Source organism: Urocitellus parryii, chromosome 9, assembly GCF_045843805.1.
Source record: "Urocitellus parryii isolate mUroPar1 chromosome 9, mUroPar1.hap1, whole genome shotgun sequence".
In the NCBI taxonomy this organism is placed as follows: Eukaryota; Metazoa; Chordata; class Mammalia; order Rodentia; family Sciuridae; genus Urocitellus; species Urocitellus parryii.
The window spans coordinates 115,120,886-115,139,555 of record NC_135539.1 but is presented as its reverse complement, the minus strand read 5'-3'; the positions used below and the strand labels follow the sequence as shown (position 1 = coordinate 115,139,555).

The following is an 18,670-nucleotide window of genomic DNA, read 5'->3' as shown; positions in this document are numbered from 1 at the left end:
TTCTGTTCTTATACATTCAGAGGTACCATTATTCAGAATTAACATTCCCCTTTTTAAAGTCTTTAACATCTCTGTATCCTTAAACTGTCCTTAATTCTGCAAATTTCTCAATTTACAAAAGGCAGTCAGACCAGATGTATTCTTATGTATCCCTGTCTGCCAACCTTATTAATTTATTGATCCTGGATATTGAACTTAGGGTATCTCTGTCACTGAGCTACATCCAGCCCTTTTTGAGACAGGGTCTCACTAAATTGCTGAGGCTGGCCTTGAACTGGCAATCATTGAGCCTCAGCTTCCTGAATTTCTGGGATTACAGGCATGCATTGTGCCAGGCCCTGCCAACCTTATTTGATATTCAATAACGTGTTGCTGCCAGTGTAATTATTTTCAATGATAGTGTTTCATTTTATGAATAAGCCAAGATTTATTTTGCCATTCAACAGTTTTAGACCTTTAATTGTTTGCATTATTTTGCTATTACAAGCAGTGCCAATGAACCTTAGCATAAGCCAAAGTTCTCAAGAGCAGGTTCTCTTTGTTTTTCAAGGTGAGTCATGACCCATTAATGAGCTACAAAAACAATTTAGGGGATCAGAACCAGCACCATTTTTTATTGAAGTAAGCCAGCATAGATACCAGGTACATTTTATATTGTGTTGTTTCATGAAATGTTTGGTTTGGTACGGTGCTGGGGATAGAGCCCAGGGTCACATGCATGCTACACATTTGCTGTGTCACTGAGCCACCCACTCCCAATCCCATTTCATGAAATGTTTGAATGCTATATACATACTCTATGCATGTCCACACAGTGATTCTACCAAGGTACACTTCATCGGTGGCATCCTGTCCACTCTATGTCAACACTAACACTCAATATTAGCCTTTTAAATTTGTGCCTATCTGGAGTGAAATGGTTTTCTCATTTTGGTTTTAATTTACATTTCCCGGATTACCACTTGAGATTAAGAAACTACCTATTTGTTGGCATAGGTGGATATTGTTTAAAGGATCATTTGTTTGGTTATACAAACTTGACCCTTGAAGTAAACCCAACTTTATAATTCAAGACTCCCCTTAATTGCCTACATCAGTGGAGAAATTGTTACTACCGGCTTACACTATTGGTGAGCAGCACTCATGTCAGGTTGAGTCCATTCATCAAAATACAGAGGGCATGGAATATCTCTTGATGAGACAAACCTAAGCAAGGTAGTTTTAATAAAACTGAACTCTAAGATATGTCCCTGTACCTTTGATTTCTCTAATAAAATATCTGTGCAATAAGTAAAGAAAAATAAAGTTGGATTGCAAAGCAGTTGATACTAGGAAGTCAATTAGATTGACAGGCATGTGCCAGATTATAAAAGCCTATGATTCAAATTGTGCCTCAGCAAAATCAAGAATTTTTATAGTATTAATCCTTTGGAAAATATTTGAGACCACACATGTTAAATCTTCGAATGCCAAGTGTCTGCTGTACTTTCTTTTATTATCATCATAATCTTTGCATCAAGATACATAGCAATGATAGCAGGTTTCTTTTTAAAGCTTAGTATTAAATATTAAATATCTTTCCCCAGTTTAATTTTACATTACTCTGCCAAGAAAAAAAAATTAAAACTCAAGTTATTTGAAGCCTGGACACACTTCCATGATTAGCCGGGCTATGTAAAAGTTGGTGTCTTATTCTTTCTGCTATGTAAGCAGATCTAGGCCCTAGAAAGATGGGACCAGGTTATAATTGTTTTTGAAAAGTGTGCTACAAAAATGGATGGCCTGTTATAAGCCAGGTTACAAAGTAAGGACAGGGAGTAAGAGAGGGACATTTTCTTTCAGGAAAAAAGAAGAAAACAATTCCTGAAGAGTCCCAGTCCATAATTTTTTCCCAAAATGGTTGAAGGAGGGAGCAAGATCTCAAAATGAGCTTCAAAGTACTGTCTCTGTGAGGGAATGGTACTTGTCTTGCTGAGGAGGGTGACTGCCGAGGAAGGGGATGACTATGTTGACCATCCCCACCCTCCCCAGCTAGGGGAAAGGGAATGGAAAGTTTATTGCCCAGTGGCTGTGAAAGTGAGCTGAAGCTTAACTGGTATTGAATTCACTAAGAGGTTTCTTCTAGAAACAGACAACTCAGACTCTTCTTCTCACTTCAGCAAAGAAGTTATTTTTAAAAGCACTTGGGAAGTTCCTCCTCCACCTCAAGGTGGGAAGGCTCAGAGAAGGGAGTCATCAGTACAGCCACCTTCCAGGCCATAACGGAATTCCTGAAGGTTGGAGACCCCATAGAAGTGAACAAAGGCTGCGGCCACCACCAGGACGTGGAAAATCTGATGGGACTGGAACTGCAGGAATAAAAAGAGAACAGCCTTTAGAATACTGGCAAGGAAGAATTAGAAATATATAGGAAAAAGCATTTGTCTTCTCTGCCTAGTTTCTCAATTTTTTTTTTAACATCATAAAAGTAACGTTTGTTGTAGAAGAATTCAAAGTCTTTATAGGAGATAACACCGAAAAGTTAATATTGGCCACTTCCCCACAGTGGTCATAATATGTATACAAACACACACTAAGTGATCCAAGTCTTTTACCACCTTTTAACTTTAGGCTGGTCACTCACCATCACAGGCCCTGCTGGAAAAGTCATTTCTTACCCATATGTCAAACTTTCCCGGAAAGAAGCGCTCAGGAATCCGAGCAGCATAAAGGCCAGCTCCGGTGATGTACATCACAGCCATGAGGAAGAACCAGCCCATCTGGCCCACTGTGGTGGCCTTGACAAAGCCCTCAGCGATAGTAAAGTGCATGGTGGGCACAACACCACTCAAGCCAAGTCCCAGGAACACTCCTGAACAGAGCAGACACGAAACTGTCAAGCAGGGAAACTGCTACTACATGGAAGGCACTCTTGTCCTCCTCTGGAATCCAAATGTTTATGATAAGTAGCTATTTTTTGGTGAAGAGTACATGTTTAAAAGTGTAGCCACAAGATGGGTTCTTATGATCCAGAATGGGAAGAAGGCTGAGTTAGTACTTAAATACCTCATTAATATTCATTATCTATTAAGAAGCCCAGGCAAAAATGATGTGTCAAAATCCTGATGGTTGACCTAGGTACAAATCTTAGGTGCCAAGGCTTTAACTGACTCAAACCAGAAAAGAATAGAATAAGCTTCCCATTAAGAACACAAAGAAGACTTTGGTAACTAAGTAAGAACTCTGACCTCCTGAGTGGAGAGATATACCCACACAAATGAGGCAAGAGCAAGGGAAGAATGGGTACTTCCCCCACAACTACACTCTACATGACTGGGGGCGAGGGACTACCATCCTTTGTACTACTCTTGTTTAAATACAGTGCTTACCAAATGGTTGGCACTTGTATTTAATTCTTTTAGTTTAAAACACAGCAGTTATTAAGTCCAAAGAGCCTACAAACTGGTGGTAATTGGTGATGTTGCTGCAAATAACAATCCTCAAAATAAGCAGTGCACACTTGTGTGAGCCCTGCTACTGGGAAGACTGAGGCAGCAGGAACACAAGTTTGAGGGTAGTCTCAAAATAAAGAATACAAAAGGGCTGGGGATGTAGCTCAGTGGTACAGCATTTGCTTAGCATGTGGGAGGGCATGGGTTCAATCCCCAGTATTGGGGTATGTGGGGATTACAAAAAAGAAAATTTAAAGAGTGGAAAGAGTGAAAACACAGAGATGTTTATACTTATAGTTATTGATATGATATTAGTTGTTGGCCATGTTAACACTCAAAACATTTTATTCACCAAGCCAGGAATCCCGTTTCCGTAGTAAAATGCTTCTGGTGTTTTCGTTGTAATCCCTTGGTCTGAGTACATTGGAGCTGGGTCACTGAAATGACTGTGCTTGCTATATTGTTAGACTGTTTGAAATCAAGTATAAGAGCAGTCACAGCTTTTCTTACAGATAAGTGACCCGCTGGGTAATGATCTAACAGCAAACTTGAAACACTAGTGAAAACTGAAGGCGAAATGAGCTTTGAAAATTCACACATTTTTAAAATGCGTGTGTGTGTGTGGGGGGGGGGTACCAGGATTAAACCTGGGGTACTCTACAACTGAGCTAAATCTCAGTCACCCCATCCCTTTTCAGACAGGGTCTCACTATAGTGTCCAGGCTGGCCCTGAGTTCTAATCCTCCTGCCCAAGTAGGCAGGATTACAGACATATGGCCCCGTGCCTGGCTACATTCACATCATTTTGAAAGTTTCACACACAAATAAGATTTGGGCAGGGTTCTCAAATCTGCCAACCTCAGGGTCCAGGGTTGAGACAAGTAAGCCCAAGGTTCAAATACCTTTGAGGTTTACACTGTATCTTCCTACTTACCCGCTCTTGTTTGCCGGTGTTTAGGAGTGGCAAACCGGTCCCACTGTGCCACAATGATGGCAGAGATGCCCAGGACACAGACGATGGAGAGGTAGATGAGCCGAGGCTGTGGGGAGCAGTAGAAGGAGTAATAGAGCCAGGGGACAAAGCTCCCCATAATCAGTAGAGCAATCCCTGAATAGTCCAGTCTAAAAAGGAGCCACAAAATGCAATGAGTCAGTGAGAGAAATGAAGAATCCCAAGTGGTTCATTTAACTAGTTCTTTCTGTTCTCTACCTGCTCCCAGATTTGAACATCTCTAGTCTCTCCTGACTTTCCATACAGTTAATCCTGTATTCTAGATTAAAATTCCATAAGATCAAGCACTTCTACTGTATAATAGAAGTCTTTAAATGACCCTGCTCACAGAATTCTGTCCCTCTCCCTTAGTTGTAGATACTTGAATTTAGCAGTTCTACCAAAATCCAGCATCACACTCAGGAAGGCTCTAAATAGTCTCCCATTCTGACAGAATGATTTCTAAAAACAAAAACCTGAGATTTGGAGTATTATTAAGGCGTACTGTCACTTGTTTTGTTTTAATGGACTTTTTTTTTTTTTTTTTCTTTTTGAGATGGAGTCCAGCTAGGATGCCCAGGTTGACCTCTAACTTCCAGGCTCAAAGATCCTCATGTCTCAGCCTCCCTAGTAGCTGGAACTAGATCCATACAACTATGCCCAGCATCAATTTTTTTTTTAAATTTTTAAATTTTTTTGGTACTGGGGATTGAACTCAGGAGCACTTGGCCACTAAGTCACATCCCCTGCCCTGTTTTGAATTTTATTTAGAGACAGGGTCTCACTGAGTTGCTTAGCGCCTCACTTTTGCTGAGCCTGCCTTTGAACTCTTGATCCTCCTGTCTCAGCCCCCAGAGCTGCCGATTAAAGGCATGTATCACAGGGCTCAGCAATTTTTTTTTTTTAAACAAAGAAAATATATTCTTGGTACTGGTGCTATTAGTAAAAATAAAAGAATCCACTAGCATTCCTACCAAAAACAAAAAGAAGCACACAAATAAAAGAACCTCAGGCTCAGAGTTGGGGAAATAGGGATGGACATGCAGGGCTTCCAAAAATGTCTGCGCAGCACAGATAAGCATTAGCAGGAGGAAGCATGGACAACTTGTCACGCCCTACTCTGGTTTGGGCAACAGGAAGATAAGCTAGTATGAAGTGGAAGGTCTTGGAAAATAACCCACTTAAGGTAGTACTGTTCAGGTAGAAAACAGATCCACAACCGGCTTCATGAAGTGTTTATGAGAAAAGCTTTATCATCTTGCTGTACCCAAGGAAAAGAAAGCTTTTCGTCAAGCAGTCCCAGTCAGCACTGGGATCACAAGAGGTGACAGTGGTGCACACAGTCTTTCCTGCTGTTCTTTCAACTCACTTGGAAAAAGTCCGGGAAACTTTCTCTGAATGACAATAGACGGTGTGGAAGAGCCAGGAGAAGCTGAGGCAGAGCACTGCACCCAAAAAGAACATGCCAAAAACCACTTTCTCCTGAAGAGGGGCCATGAAGTACATATTTGGTCTAAGCATGGTCAAGATTCCCAAAAAGAGAAATAGTACGAAACCTGCAGGAGAGAAAAAGAAAAAGCCTGTGAGGAAAAGAGACACTTTGACAGCTGGTAGTTTTAAATCAGTGAACTATGGGGCTTACTGTAGGAAATGCAGTAGCAAATAAAGCCCACTTTCAGGAGAAAGTGGCACTGGTCACACAAGCCCAGACAAAAGGACCATTTTTTGGAAATGTTGGCATTTTGTATTTATGGGAAATTAGGAAATAGGAGTCGCCTCCATCTAGAACAGTTCTGCTAAGGATCACAAGAGAACATCTAGTCCGTTTCTTTGTCTTAAAGATCAGTGATTAAGAGTCAATCAAGGGGCTGGGGATGTGGCTCAAGCGGTAGCGCGCTCGCCTAGCGTGCATGCGGCCCGGGATCGATCCTCAGCACCACATACAAACGAAGATGTTGTGTCCGCCGAGAACTAAGAAAAAATAAATAAATATTAAAAAATTCTCTCTCTCTCTCTCTGTCCCCCTCTCTCCCTCACTCTCTCTTTAAAAAAAAAAAAAAAAGAGTCAATCAAGGTCACTGGTAGTTTAAAGGCACAATTCCAGCTATCAAACAGCCAGAACAATTTTGTTCTTCTTTCCCATGGACAAAGGCTACAACCCCTGAGTTAAGGAGATAAAAAAAAAATTGTATTTTTCCCTGTTCAAATCACTTACCAAGCAGATGGGTCCAGATGTTGCCAGTTTCAGTGTGGATGCGGAAGATGCTCTTGAAGCAAGCACGAAAGGAGGGCATGGGTGGTCTGTGGCCATGTAGCAGATAGTCATTGTCCTTCAGCCAGTCAGGAAGTACATCATATGGGATGACCCTCCAACGCCCCTCCCAGACCTAAAATATATACAATGTTTCTAGGAAAGGCTCTAGAGAACACTAGCCTCCCTGCTGCCAAGTAGAAAGTGAAGGACAATCAGTCCATAAGGATGCCAGTCAGGCGCTGGATGGTTCCAGGTCCCGGTGGGAAACCTGCCTGGATCAGAAGATACTCAAGACATAGCACAAATGGGGCTAGAGAGTACTAACCCATATTTTGACAACTTAAAAAAAAATTCCTTTGTCCTTATTTCTATTTTTTAAAATATATTTTTAGTTGTAAATGGACACAATACCTTATTTATTTATGTTATGTGGTGCTGAGGATCAAACCCAGTGCCTCATGTGTGCTAGGCAAGTGTTCTACCACTGAGCCACAAATCCAGCCCCTGTCCTTATTTCTTGTGGTTTATCTGAACATGCCTCAGCTAAGTATTTTCCAACTCTTAAAGAAAATATAGTATATATCCTCCTTTTGGCTTTTTGCAATTTCAAAATACAGTGAATAAAAAACAAAGAAATTATAGATAAGGGTTTTAAATATACATAGATTCCTTTTTCTCCAGGAAGTCTGCTCCATCCTTTCCTACAACTAAATTCTAAGTTCTTACTTGGCTGGGACTATATCTTTACAGAGTAGGGTTCTTAATTTAGGATCCATGCATAATACACAGAATCTAGGAAGTAGACAGAAACTTGGATGGGCAAAAGTATCTGTATTCTCATTTATCTATAATTAAATTTAGTGGGCCCCTCAATTATAAAAGTATGCAAAAGATCTCAGTAGTATTAGCAGAAGTTGTGACTGTTACCAAAAGAAATCATATTTTCAGGGTTAGGACTGCCTCAGTAGTAGAGTGCTTGCCTAGCATGCACAAAGCCCTGGGTTCTATCCCCAGCACAACACAAAACAAACATATAAAGGAAAAAACCTAGATATTTTCATATACTCATTTGCAGAGATTTCAGAGTTTTCTATTCATCATTACTCAGAAATTACAAATTTTAAGAAAACGTTAGGATTTATCATTAACACATATTTAAGGTGTTATAAAGGAACCTATATCATTTAAATATTTTGATGATTGCCAAAGGGATCCATAGCAAAAGAAAGTCAAAACTCTCTATTTTAGACTATGTTTTGAACAAGGTCCACCGCAATATGCAGTAAACATTCAGCCAGTCTTCACCTCAACCAAAAAAACAGACACACCCACAGAAATACAAGCCCTTCAGCCCAAGACAAACTTGCCAGCTGGAAACATCCCAGACAGGCCTGCTGACACCCTCCCCATCCCCACTTCCAGGATGAAAGCTCCAGGCTGCACCTTATATACGAACTCCTCCATCTTCTCCATGGCATGGTGGGCCTGCAGGGGAAGTGTCAGTACCCGTACCTCCTCCTCTTCTTCCTGGGGCACTGGGCATGTTTGTTCTTCTTCAGCCTGAAGGGAAACAACAAACAAAATCCAGGCGTCATCTCATAGACTGTACTACTCCTTGGTCAGGGAGATCCACAGACACCCAAACTCAACCCGTCTGCCCAGCCGTTCTCCTACACAAGTACCTTGTGCCGCTTCTCCAAAAGCATGTTTGTTGAGTTTACAATATTGTAGTTTGAGGCTTATTAATGTTTCATAAATGTTGGAGTGAGAGAGTTCTATTACACATACAGGAGGGTAGACTCTAAGAGCCTAGCATAGGAGGGACTTAAGATTAGCACACCACCCTAGATGTTCTTTATCTGAATGACCCGTCCTGTTCTCTAGGACAAGTGGTTCTCAACTTTCCCCAATTTCCCAAATAGTTCTTTCTTCCATTCAACCAAGTTTTCAAAACAATGAAAAAGATAGAGTCTCAGAGATTTCCCTAACAAGAATTGTATTCATAGTTTGTTCACCAACTCTGGGGATGCTATCATGGCTGTAACTTTGTATCCACAGCAGCTCCCAGGAGCTTGGGGCCTCAGAACTGGTTACTCACCAAACAGCAGTTCTGACTCCTGAGGCCAACTGAGTACACCCGGGAGGGCATTTGCCTATATAGGAGCCCTTTCTCCCCTAGGGCTCCAGACCAAGGAGATGGGAAGCCTGGCAGCGCAATTCCTTCTCTGGACTATGCTTGCTTACTCTATCTTTCCGGATGAAGGTCCCTGTAAGTACTGGGTGTCTCTCAGATTTTGTGATGCAGATTCTGCCTTGTCTCCCCCAATACTCTCTTTCATCCTAAGGAACAAAGTCCTTGGATTTATTCAATGCAGTGTTATTCCAATTTTACTCAGGCCTAATGGGAAGACATTAAGCTGAATAAAACTATGTAACAAAGTTCTGGTCTATGTGTTGTGAAGTCCTTTCTGTTACTCTCATTTAAAAGAAAAGAATGGTCCCTTCTCCTCCTGTATGGTGGGGAGGTGTGATTCATTACTCCCATATCCTTTTATTTGAGAGAGATTCCTAACTTGTCAAAGCTATAGGGGTTTTTGTTTGATACATAAAGTCAAATCTATCCTGTCTCCTACATTCACTTACTGATTTCATATTAGATTTCAGGCCTTATGCTGTGTACTTTTTTTTTTTTTTTAAACCCTAACATGTTGCCAGGATGATTCTTTTTAAAGATATTTTTTAGTTGTCAATGGAACTTTATTTTATTTGTTTATTTTTGGTGCTGAGAATTGAACCCAGTGCCTCACACATGGTAAACCAGTGCTCTACCACTAAGCCACAACCCCAGCCCATGCTGTGTATTTTTGGGGAGTGAAATTCCCAAAGCCTATAGTGGGGAAAACAGCTAAAAAGATACTTATTATAGTTTTTTAAGGAAGGAAGTGTAGTTTTTTTTTTTTTTTTTTGGTACTGGGGATTAAACTTAGGGGTACTTGGCCACTGAACCACATCCCCAGTCCTATTTTTTTTAATTTTATTTAGACCCAGGGTCTCACTGAGTTTCTTAGTGCCTCATCGTTGCTGAGGCTGGCTTTGAACTAGTGATCCTCCTATCTTAACCTCCAGAGCCACTGTGACTATAGGCATGGGCCACCACGTCTGGCTAGAAGGGTAGATCTTAAGAAATAAACTGACAGCCAGGCGTGGTGGTGTATGCTTATAATCCTAGCAAGTTGGGGAGACTGAGGCAGAAAGATTGTATGTTCAAAGCCATGCAATTTTGCTTCAGCAAAATAGCAAAGCCCTGTCTTAAGAAAAGAAAGAGACTGATAAATGTGAGGAGAGACCTTGGTCAAGGAAGGACTCCTGGGAAGATGCCTTACCTTGTTTGGGTTGGCAATTACCCGCTTGCCCTTCTCTTCTAGCAGGGGTCCCAGTTCAGCCAGTTCCACCGAGTCAGTTTCCCTGTTACTGGCAGGAGCCCCGTTGCCCTGTGCCACCACAGATCCTTTGTGGGAAGACATCTGGCTGGTACCTCAGTACCCTGCAGCTTCAGCTTGGGAAAAGACTGGGGTCTCTCAGCCCCAGGGGGCAGAGATCTCCCTGTGATGGCAAACACTAAAAGCAAACACAAATATAAAGGGTGCTGACAATGTATTCCTTTTACAGTTTTACTTCTATCATTCAATACTGAATAAGACACAGCTAATTAGTCTGTACCCTGTCTCCAATTGTAGAGGCTAGTTCACTTAAATGAAATCTATTCCTTATCCTCTCTTTAATATCACCCTTTACCCAAAACCTCATCCATTTTACTGATGAAGCCAAAAATAACCCATCTTGTTGCTTGTCTTCACAGGACCTATGATCACTGTACCAAATTGTTGCTATAGAGAATCAGGTTTTGGCCCTAAGGTCCCTCCCACAGGTATGGAGCCCATTAGATGAATCTTGCCTATCATTCCCCAAACTCATACTAAAGCAGGTCTAAGTCTGAGACTGAGGAACATAAAATAGGAAGTCAACACCTGGCTACAACTAGTACAAAACCATCCGGGCTTAGAAATGAATTTAATGCCCAGTGAACTTGGTGGGACTACAAAAGTGCACAAGTAAAAGTGCCTTGCACACAAAAGGAATTGTTGAAAGACGGATATTTGGTGGCTTATTTCTCTTCACGATCTACTAATTCTATCTCAGGATTATAGCCTGGGTAACACTTGTATAACAAGCTTTCATTGCATCTATCCTTAAGGCAGACAGTAACTTACCTGGAAGCAGGAAGCTGAAGACAAGGAGGCTGCCCCAAGTTTGCCCTTTGTTATACACACACCTCATAACCAGCTTGACAAAAGCTTGTCCCAACCACCACAGCCCATAATCTAAACCCCACTCAAATTACTTTTCCAGAAACTAGACACAGGCTCACAGGTCCTTTAGGAACACCAGAGAAACCCTGACTTCAGTTTTTTAGGAAAAGTCTCCGAAACATTCGGTTTTCTTGAGTTAGACTTCAGGTAGTGATCTTTAATGAGGCCTGAGAAAACTGGGGGACAGTTTCTAAAGATTTCTATGTTGTAAATTACTAGTTCTTCTCTCCTCCTCCTAGAGACAATGGACTATTACACACAGTAATAGCTGTAGCCAGAATATTATTAGCATTTTCTTGTACTGATTACTCAAGCCCCAATAGCCACAGGGCAATGCAGAGAGGGCCTAGAGTGAGATGCAGTATGGTAATGGTAGAAACTTAAGCTTAGGGAGTCCACTTCTATCATGCTGGGAAGTAAACATGACTTTGTTCCCAATGTGGACATTATACCACTATAGCTGCTCACTATATGTATAAACATCTTTGACATCTTACACTAGTTTTTATCAAAGAGTAATCACAATTCCTTATCAGGGATTACAATTGGGTATATGTAGTCAGGTGTGATTTTAGGTGTCAACCTAACTGGTTTAAGGGAAACCCAGATAGCTGGTAAAGCATTATTTATGGGTACATCTCTGACAGTGTTTCCAGAAGAGATTGGCATTTGAATTAGTTAGATCTGAGTATGGAAGATCTGGCTCTCACTCAATGCAAGTAGACATTATCTAATCAGAACAAAAAGGGAGATGAATTTTCTCTCTCAGAGCTGGGACATATTTCTTCTCCTGTCCTTGGATATCAAGAACTCCAGTTCTATGGCCTTCGGACTCTGGGACCCGCACCCGTATCACCTGGTTCTGAGGTCCTTGGACTTGGACTGAACCATGCTACTGGCTTCCTGGTTCTCTAGCTTGCAGACAGCCTATTATGGGAGTCAGCCCCCATAATCATGTGAGCCAGTTCCTCTACAAATCCCCTTTCATCTATCTGCCTGCCTATCTATCTGCTTTTAAATCTTTCTGGAGAAACCTGACTAATACTTCAATTGGTCCTCAGATATGGCAAGCCTCAAATTTCAGAACAGCCACATATCATGTTATGCTAACGCATAAACACCGCTGAAAACAACAGACAAATCTAGTCCAGGAGACAAAAACAATAACTCACTGTACAGCGGATCTTTATGTGGTGTCAACATATAGACAGTTCCTCTTCCTTTGAGTGTGCAAGACTCTGACAAGAGGGCTGCCAGCATGCAGACACAGAGAACAATTGAACTCAAGAAGAACAGGAAACAGGAGGCCCCTGAAAACCTCAGGATAGGCAACCCACGTGAGAAGACATATTGGGAAATCTTTTTCAACATCTGACCTCAAAACAGTTCCTCAAAGTTAAGTACTACTGAATAAACAGCTTTACTAAGAAATAATTGAAGCTTAGTAGTGGTGCACACCTGTAATTCCAGTGATGTGAGAGGCTGAGGAAGATTGCAAGTTCAAGGCCCACCTGGGCAACTTAGTGAGACCTTGTCTCAAAATCAAAGATAGAAATGATGGGGATGGGATTGTGGCTGTGGCTCAGTGGTAAAGCGCCTGCCTTGCATGTGTGGGGTACTGGGTTTGATCTTCAGCAACACATAAAAATAAATAACTAAGGATATTGTGTCCACCTACAACCAGAATTTTTTTTTTAAATGATGGGAGGGGGGGCAGGCAAGCTGGGGATATAGCTTAATTGGTAGACTGCTTGCCTCATGTGCACAAGGCCCTGGGTTCAATCCCCTGCACTGCCAGAAAAAAAAAAAAAAAAGAGAGATGATGATGAAGATGTAGCTCGATGGTAGAGTGCCTTTGGTTCAATCCTCAGTACTACTACTACTACTACTACTACTAATTTTTTATAACATTGAGCAAAAAATACAAATAGCTTTGGGCATCTTGGAGATGTCTGAGAAGAAAAGCAGACAGTGTAGAATACTGCTACCAATAATTTAGAGTAGGCTACAAGGGCAGAAGCAAAACAAAACATACCCATAATTTTTGGTCAGAACCCATATCTCAAAATGAATGAATGAATGAATGGGGCAAATCCGAGCCAATAAGCACATGCCTTAGCTTATTGCCACTAGCTAAGGTTTGTGCACTTTTTCCTTAAGCTGTGGGGCTTTCTCTTATCCCCTTCCCCAGAGTTAACAAACATAGTCATTGAATATTTAACAAACATATTTAGTCGTATCCACTAAGACATTCTAAGGCTCTGTACAAAATACAAAGTTGAATAAGTTATGTCATCGTCTTCAAAGAACTTTTAATCCAATGGCATAAGGTAGTTCATGATATTTCCAAATTAAGTGATATAAGACATTGCTCCAGGAGGACAGTGAAAGAACATAAACCCTCAACTTGAATGGTGTCACATGGTGCTACACTAGACTTAGTGTGTATGTATTTTACTAGAGGCAGTGAGAATAATATAGACAAACTTTTAAGCTAGACAATTAGGCTCCAAAGATCAGAAGCAGAATCCAGCTTGGTAGTCTTACTAATTTCCTCATTTGATCTGAAAAGTTTTTATATCCTCAAGTCTCTTAGTCACCATTGAAGTTTTTTATTTTTTCAGTCCAAATCACTTGCTATTAAGAAAAATTCTTCTGATTCCCTCCAACTCTTCCATCACTAGCTCCTATATCACCCCACCCCATCTTCTAGACCCAGAGCCAGCAAACCTAACAGACACTCCAATTCATAAACCAGCCATCGGCTACAACTCATATAAAAATATATCATCATGGGGCTGGAGATGTGGCTCAAGCGGTAGCGCGCTCGCCTAGCATGTGTGTGGCCAGGGTTCGATCCTCAGCACCACATACAAACAAAGATGTTGTGTCCGCCAAGAACTAAGAAAAAATAAATAAATATTTTTTAAAAATTCTCTCTCTCTCTTTCTCTTTAAAAAAAAATATATCATCATGCATTAAAGTACATACAATGGAGATCAATGGAGATCATGTCATCATACTGAGCAAAGTCCATTGTCCAGTTTGGTCTTTTAAACTGTAGCAACACAGAGACAGAAAGAAGAGCAAGTAATACTAGGCCCTAAAAATAGCACTTCTATAAGGTTGACCACTTGCAAGCAACTGGGAATTACAAGAAGCGTTTTAGTCTATTATATAAAATCAGCACAAACCCTACAGTATTCGACTGATTCTGAGTGACTCAGAAAAGCCAAAATATACTTCAACTTTCTGCCAGCTTTCTATCTCCTCAGGTATTTAGGAGGAAACACCTTTCTTCTCAAACTAGCCACACCCAGCACAACAAATTATAAACAGCCAAACTCCATCAAGTGCATTTTTGATGGGATTTCTTCAACTCAAGCTAATAAACCTTAACCACTAAGCTTTCCAACTGGATAAACCCAGGATATTAAAAAGTAAAGCTGTGGAAGCAGGGAGGTGTTTGTGCTCTTACAAATAAGATAATCCTGTGCCAAACCTGAGGAAAAGGTTGATTCTTAATCAGCAGCTAGAGAGTTATTTCCCCTACAAGTGTTTGGAGACATTTATTCTATGAAACAATTTCCGACTATGACACACATTCTCCTTGGTTTTGACTCAAGCTTTTATGAGTTTTTATCTGGGGTTTCTGGACCCTTAGAGACTCTGTGGGGAGGCTCTCCAGTAGCATGATTCTCACTGTTCTCACCAGTCTAGCAGTATAGAGAAATCCATCTTCTCCTTTCTGAAGGGGAAAAATGAGTAAGGCAAAGGCCTATTTGAAAGTATGGAACTGCAATAATGAAGTCTCAGCTCTTCTATTTGATGCCAAGTGTCAGCAACTTAGAATCTGAAGGGAAAAATCACAATAACTTCCTTTGTAGTTCTCTTCTTGTTAAAGCTATCCCAACAGAAGAGGTCTTTTCCGTCCCAACAGAGACAGATAAACTTTCCTAATGACGTATAACCAACAGAACAAAACAAAATAAAAAAATCACCATACAGGCATATGAGAGATGTTCATGCCAGCCTGTTTTCAATACCAACTTTCAAATACATCATAGATACATGGTCAATACAGTTACAAAACAGCATTCAATTTATTTCATGTACCCCAGAAACCCTAATTAAACAAAAGCAAACTAGGTGCATGCCTAAAAACCAATCTCTTGGAACTGGTTTGGTAAGAGGGCATTTTTAAGGACCTTTTCAATCCAAAATGACTACAAACTTTGTAAACATCAATCATGCTCCCAACTTTTATGAGCAGTAAAAGGGAATTAAATTTGAGCACAGTGAGAGGAACAAAACCTGTAAATGACATTAGGGACAAACGAACATTAAGGACAAAATGTAACAACTTTGACGAGTACCACCACCAGAAAAAACAAAACAAAACAAAAAAACCACCCTAACTAACAAAGTCTCTAGCTATGAAGATGACTATTAAGTTCACCAGAATGATCTCACCTAGATGGGAAAGGATAATGCAGTAGAGTGTAAAATTTTCAGTCTGACTTTATACTACAGTAGTCAAAGAAAATTTCCTAGGGAAACAGAGAACAATTTACTAGCCTAGAAAGAAGGGCAAATTCTTTTCTTTATTAATCTGAGACTACACTGGTTAATACAATATATATGATGTGGCTACAGAGAAAAGGCAAACAGAGGAGTCAGAAGCTTGAAGGAGCTGCTGACTTCCATTTTAAGAGGGGGAAATAATGGTTGTTTTCTTATAACATCACTATCAGACTAAGTTTTGTGGAAGGATATTTTTTTGGGGGGCAGGGTGCCAGGGATTGAACCCAGGGGCTCTTAACCACAAAGCCACATCCCCAGCCCTTTTTATATTTTATTAGAGATAGGGTCTTGCTGAATTTCTTAGGGCCTCGCTAAGTTGCTGAGGCTGGGTTTGAACTTGAGATACTTCTGCCTCAGCCTCCAGAGATGCTGGGATTATTGGCATTTGCCACTGCACCTAGCTTTGTGGAAGGATTTTTAAAAAGGGTCTTGATAAGTAAAGATGAAAGCAGGGCATTCCAGGAGGGTACACAATGTAAACAAGGGCAGGAAACAACACAGCCCCTAAGGCATGAATAATTCACTTTTCCATAAGGGAGTTTTAGGTAAAATGAGGCCAGACTGAAGAAACTGAAGATAGCCTAAAAGCCTGCTTATGATGGTATTCTTTATCCATTAGCAATGGGGAGTGAGCCTTGTTGCTTCCTGTTCGTTTTCTAAGATTCTCTCCTACTTGTAGGCAAAGTGGTCACTTATTTATTTATTTACTCCCTAGGAATCATGTCATTTCCTGACCACTGAGAACAAAATGTTTTCGGTTTCTACTCTGTAATTAGATAATTTTGTAAAGGTCTATGTTAAGATGGACTTCCACAAATATCCCCAATTTTAAGAGTGAGTCCCCAAGTACCAACCACACTAGGGGTCCATAGAAATTACTCCTAGATGGGACAGAATAATGAAATTAGTGGCTGCAAGCCGGGAACCCTGACATTGCAATCTGTACAATCTGTTTAGCGCCACCCTGTCTAAATTCCTGGCAGTGTACAGATACTACAAAATCTCAGGAACAGTGGTTGCACCATCATACCCTAACCAGCCCCTATCAAAAGAGAAAAGCAGTGGACAGACCCCATTATTACTTCAGCTTAGAAAAGAACCAACCATCTCCATTCTCATTTGATCGAAGACCGCAGCCTAAATATTCACCGTGGTGCTTCCTAATCCATCTTCCAAATACTTGAGGGAAATGCTATGGTTAATTTAGTAGAGTACCAAGGCCTCCTTTTGCTCCGCTGACATCAGAAACTGTAAACCCAAATTCTCCCTGTCAATTTCCTATACTCCCACGAAGCACTTCGTAAACACCAAGGGCGTGAAGACCCCAATTCAGCCTACATCAATCCTAGATTTCTGAGCGAATGAAATTTCGTTTCCCCAAAGCAGTTTGGATTTTGCTCACACTTCAGCTTTTAGGGTTACCTAACGACAACTGTCCACCAATCTCCGCCCCCCACCACATCAAGATGAGAGTACTGTCAGGTCTGACTCGCCGAAGACTAGAGGTCTGGGAACCTGACGCTCCCGCGGTCACCCAGGGCGGGTGGGTGCTCCCGGCTGAGAGTGGAGGTTCTGCAACCCAGGCCCGCACCCCCACTCGCAGGCTCAGCTTTGGTCGTCCGGTAGCGACTAGGGCCGGAACCGGGCGTCCCAACCCCCCGTGGGGTTGAGGACACAGCACTCACCAGGGATGCCGGGCGCCGGGGGACAGCTGGGCACCAGCAGCCCACCCGCACCGGGGCTGCGGATTTGGAGGCCGCCTCGCAGGCGGCGCGCAGTGGGAGGGGCCGGAAATGTTTACCAGCCCGACCGCCGGGAAGCCGGGAGGCCCGCGCCCGCTCCAGCGCGGGAGCCGGGGACCCTGGGGACCTCGAGGCGGGCTACTTCGCGGCTGTCCCCTCCTCAGGCCTGGGCTGGGGCTGCCGGAGAACGCGCGCAGGCCGAGTCCCCGCCCACCGGCCAGCCCCGAGGAAACTTACGGCCGGGTGGGCAGGCTCTGCTGGGGGCCGCGGTCCCCCAGCTACATCCCGCGGCACTGGAGGTGGCCTGCGGCCGAGCGGCCCGGGATTTTCAGCGCCCTCCCAGCGCCGGAAGGGGCGCGCGACCACACGGCGTCACCTCCGCAGCCGCGTCACCTCCTCGAGGCTCTACCTCACCCCCTCCAATCCCAGGCATTCCTCCCGGAGTCCCAATCGCGGGCCCGCTCCCTAGGCCCCGCCCCACGGGCCCGCCTTCCCGGAGGGGCCCACCTCCCGACTCTGCTCCAATCGCTCACGCCGACCGCCCCCAGCTTGGCGCTCGCGCTGTCCAATTGCAGACCCTACCTCGCCGGGCTCCAACGGTGGCGCGTGATGGAGAAGGAATTCCAGAGAATTAGACCGTACCCTGGGAAGGAATGCATAATTTCCCATCAAACGCCTTGTCTAGGACGAGAAATAACTTACATCTTTCCTATTATCAACGCCTATCGTTTCATCTCCGGAACAGTTTTTAATACCTTCTCGAGTCTCGTGGTTTCCTCCCACTTCCTTGTGCCAGGCGCTGAGCTAGACTTTTGTTTTGGCTCCTGCTATTTCTCATCAGAAATGGCGGGATTTTTTTTTTTTTTTTTTTAACCAGTCTAGCTTGAGAATTCCCAACCGTAGATCCTGCTCCCACGTGCACCCAAAGGGCATATCTGGGAGGCAATGTAGGGTGGGGCAACCCTGACACCCATGAACCACACACTCAGAAGTGATCTGTGGGGTACACCATTTTTCTTGTTCTCCCAAGGATGGTGTGCACTAACTCCATCCCAGATGCAGAGAAAGAAGCTCATTATGTTGCGTGGACACGTCAGGGCAGTGGGATCAGTGATGTTGGTGCTGGCTACAAGCGTGAGCTGAGGAGTCACACAGATCTAGTTTCCTTTTCCTAGCTAGACTATGATCGTAAGCATATTACTGAAGCCCTCTAAATGATAATTACCCCAGCTGAAAATGGGGAAAATAGTGTTATTTCATTAGACCTTTGTCAGGATTAAATGAGATCATTTTTGCAG

The 18,670-nt window shown here is 42.5% G+C and overlaps 1 protein-coding gene across 2 annotated transcripts; it reads right to left on the bottom strand.

Annotated features, from left to right (window-relative positions):
• Positions 1 to 1,454: 1,454 nt before the first annotated feature.
• Positions 1,455 to 17,802, bottom strand: Adipor1 (adiponectin receptor 1). Of its 2 annotated transcripts, none has more exons than XM_026397141.2 (8): positions 17,316 to 17,802; positions 10,060 to 10,294; positions 8,120 to 8,236; positions 6,638 to 6,809; positions 5,792 to 5,978; positions 4,366 to 4,553; positions 2,658 to 2,851; positions 1,455 to 2,348 (listed from the first exon to the last, which is right to left on the bottom strand). In XM_026397141.2, exons 2-8 carry the CDS (start codon positions 10,198 to 10,200, stop codon positions 2,220 to 2,222), a joined length of 1,128 nt encoding a protein of 375 aa, XP_026252926.1. In that variant the 5' UTR covers positions 10,201 to 10,294; positions 17,316 to 17,802; the 3' UTR covers positions 1,455 to 2,219. The 2 variants fall into 2 exon arrangements, with proteins under 2 accessions (XP_026252926.1, XP_026252925.1); XM_026397140.2 differs by having other exon boundaries at positions 17,610 to 17,802.
• Positions 17,803 to 18,670: the final 868 nt, after the last annotated feature.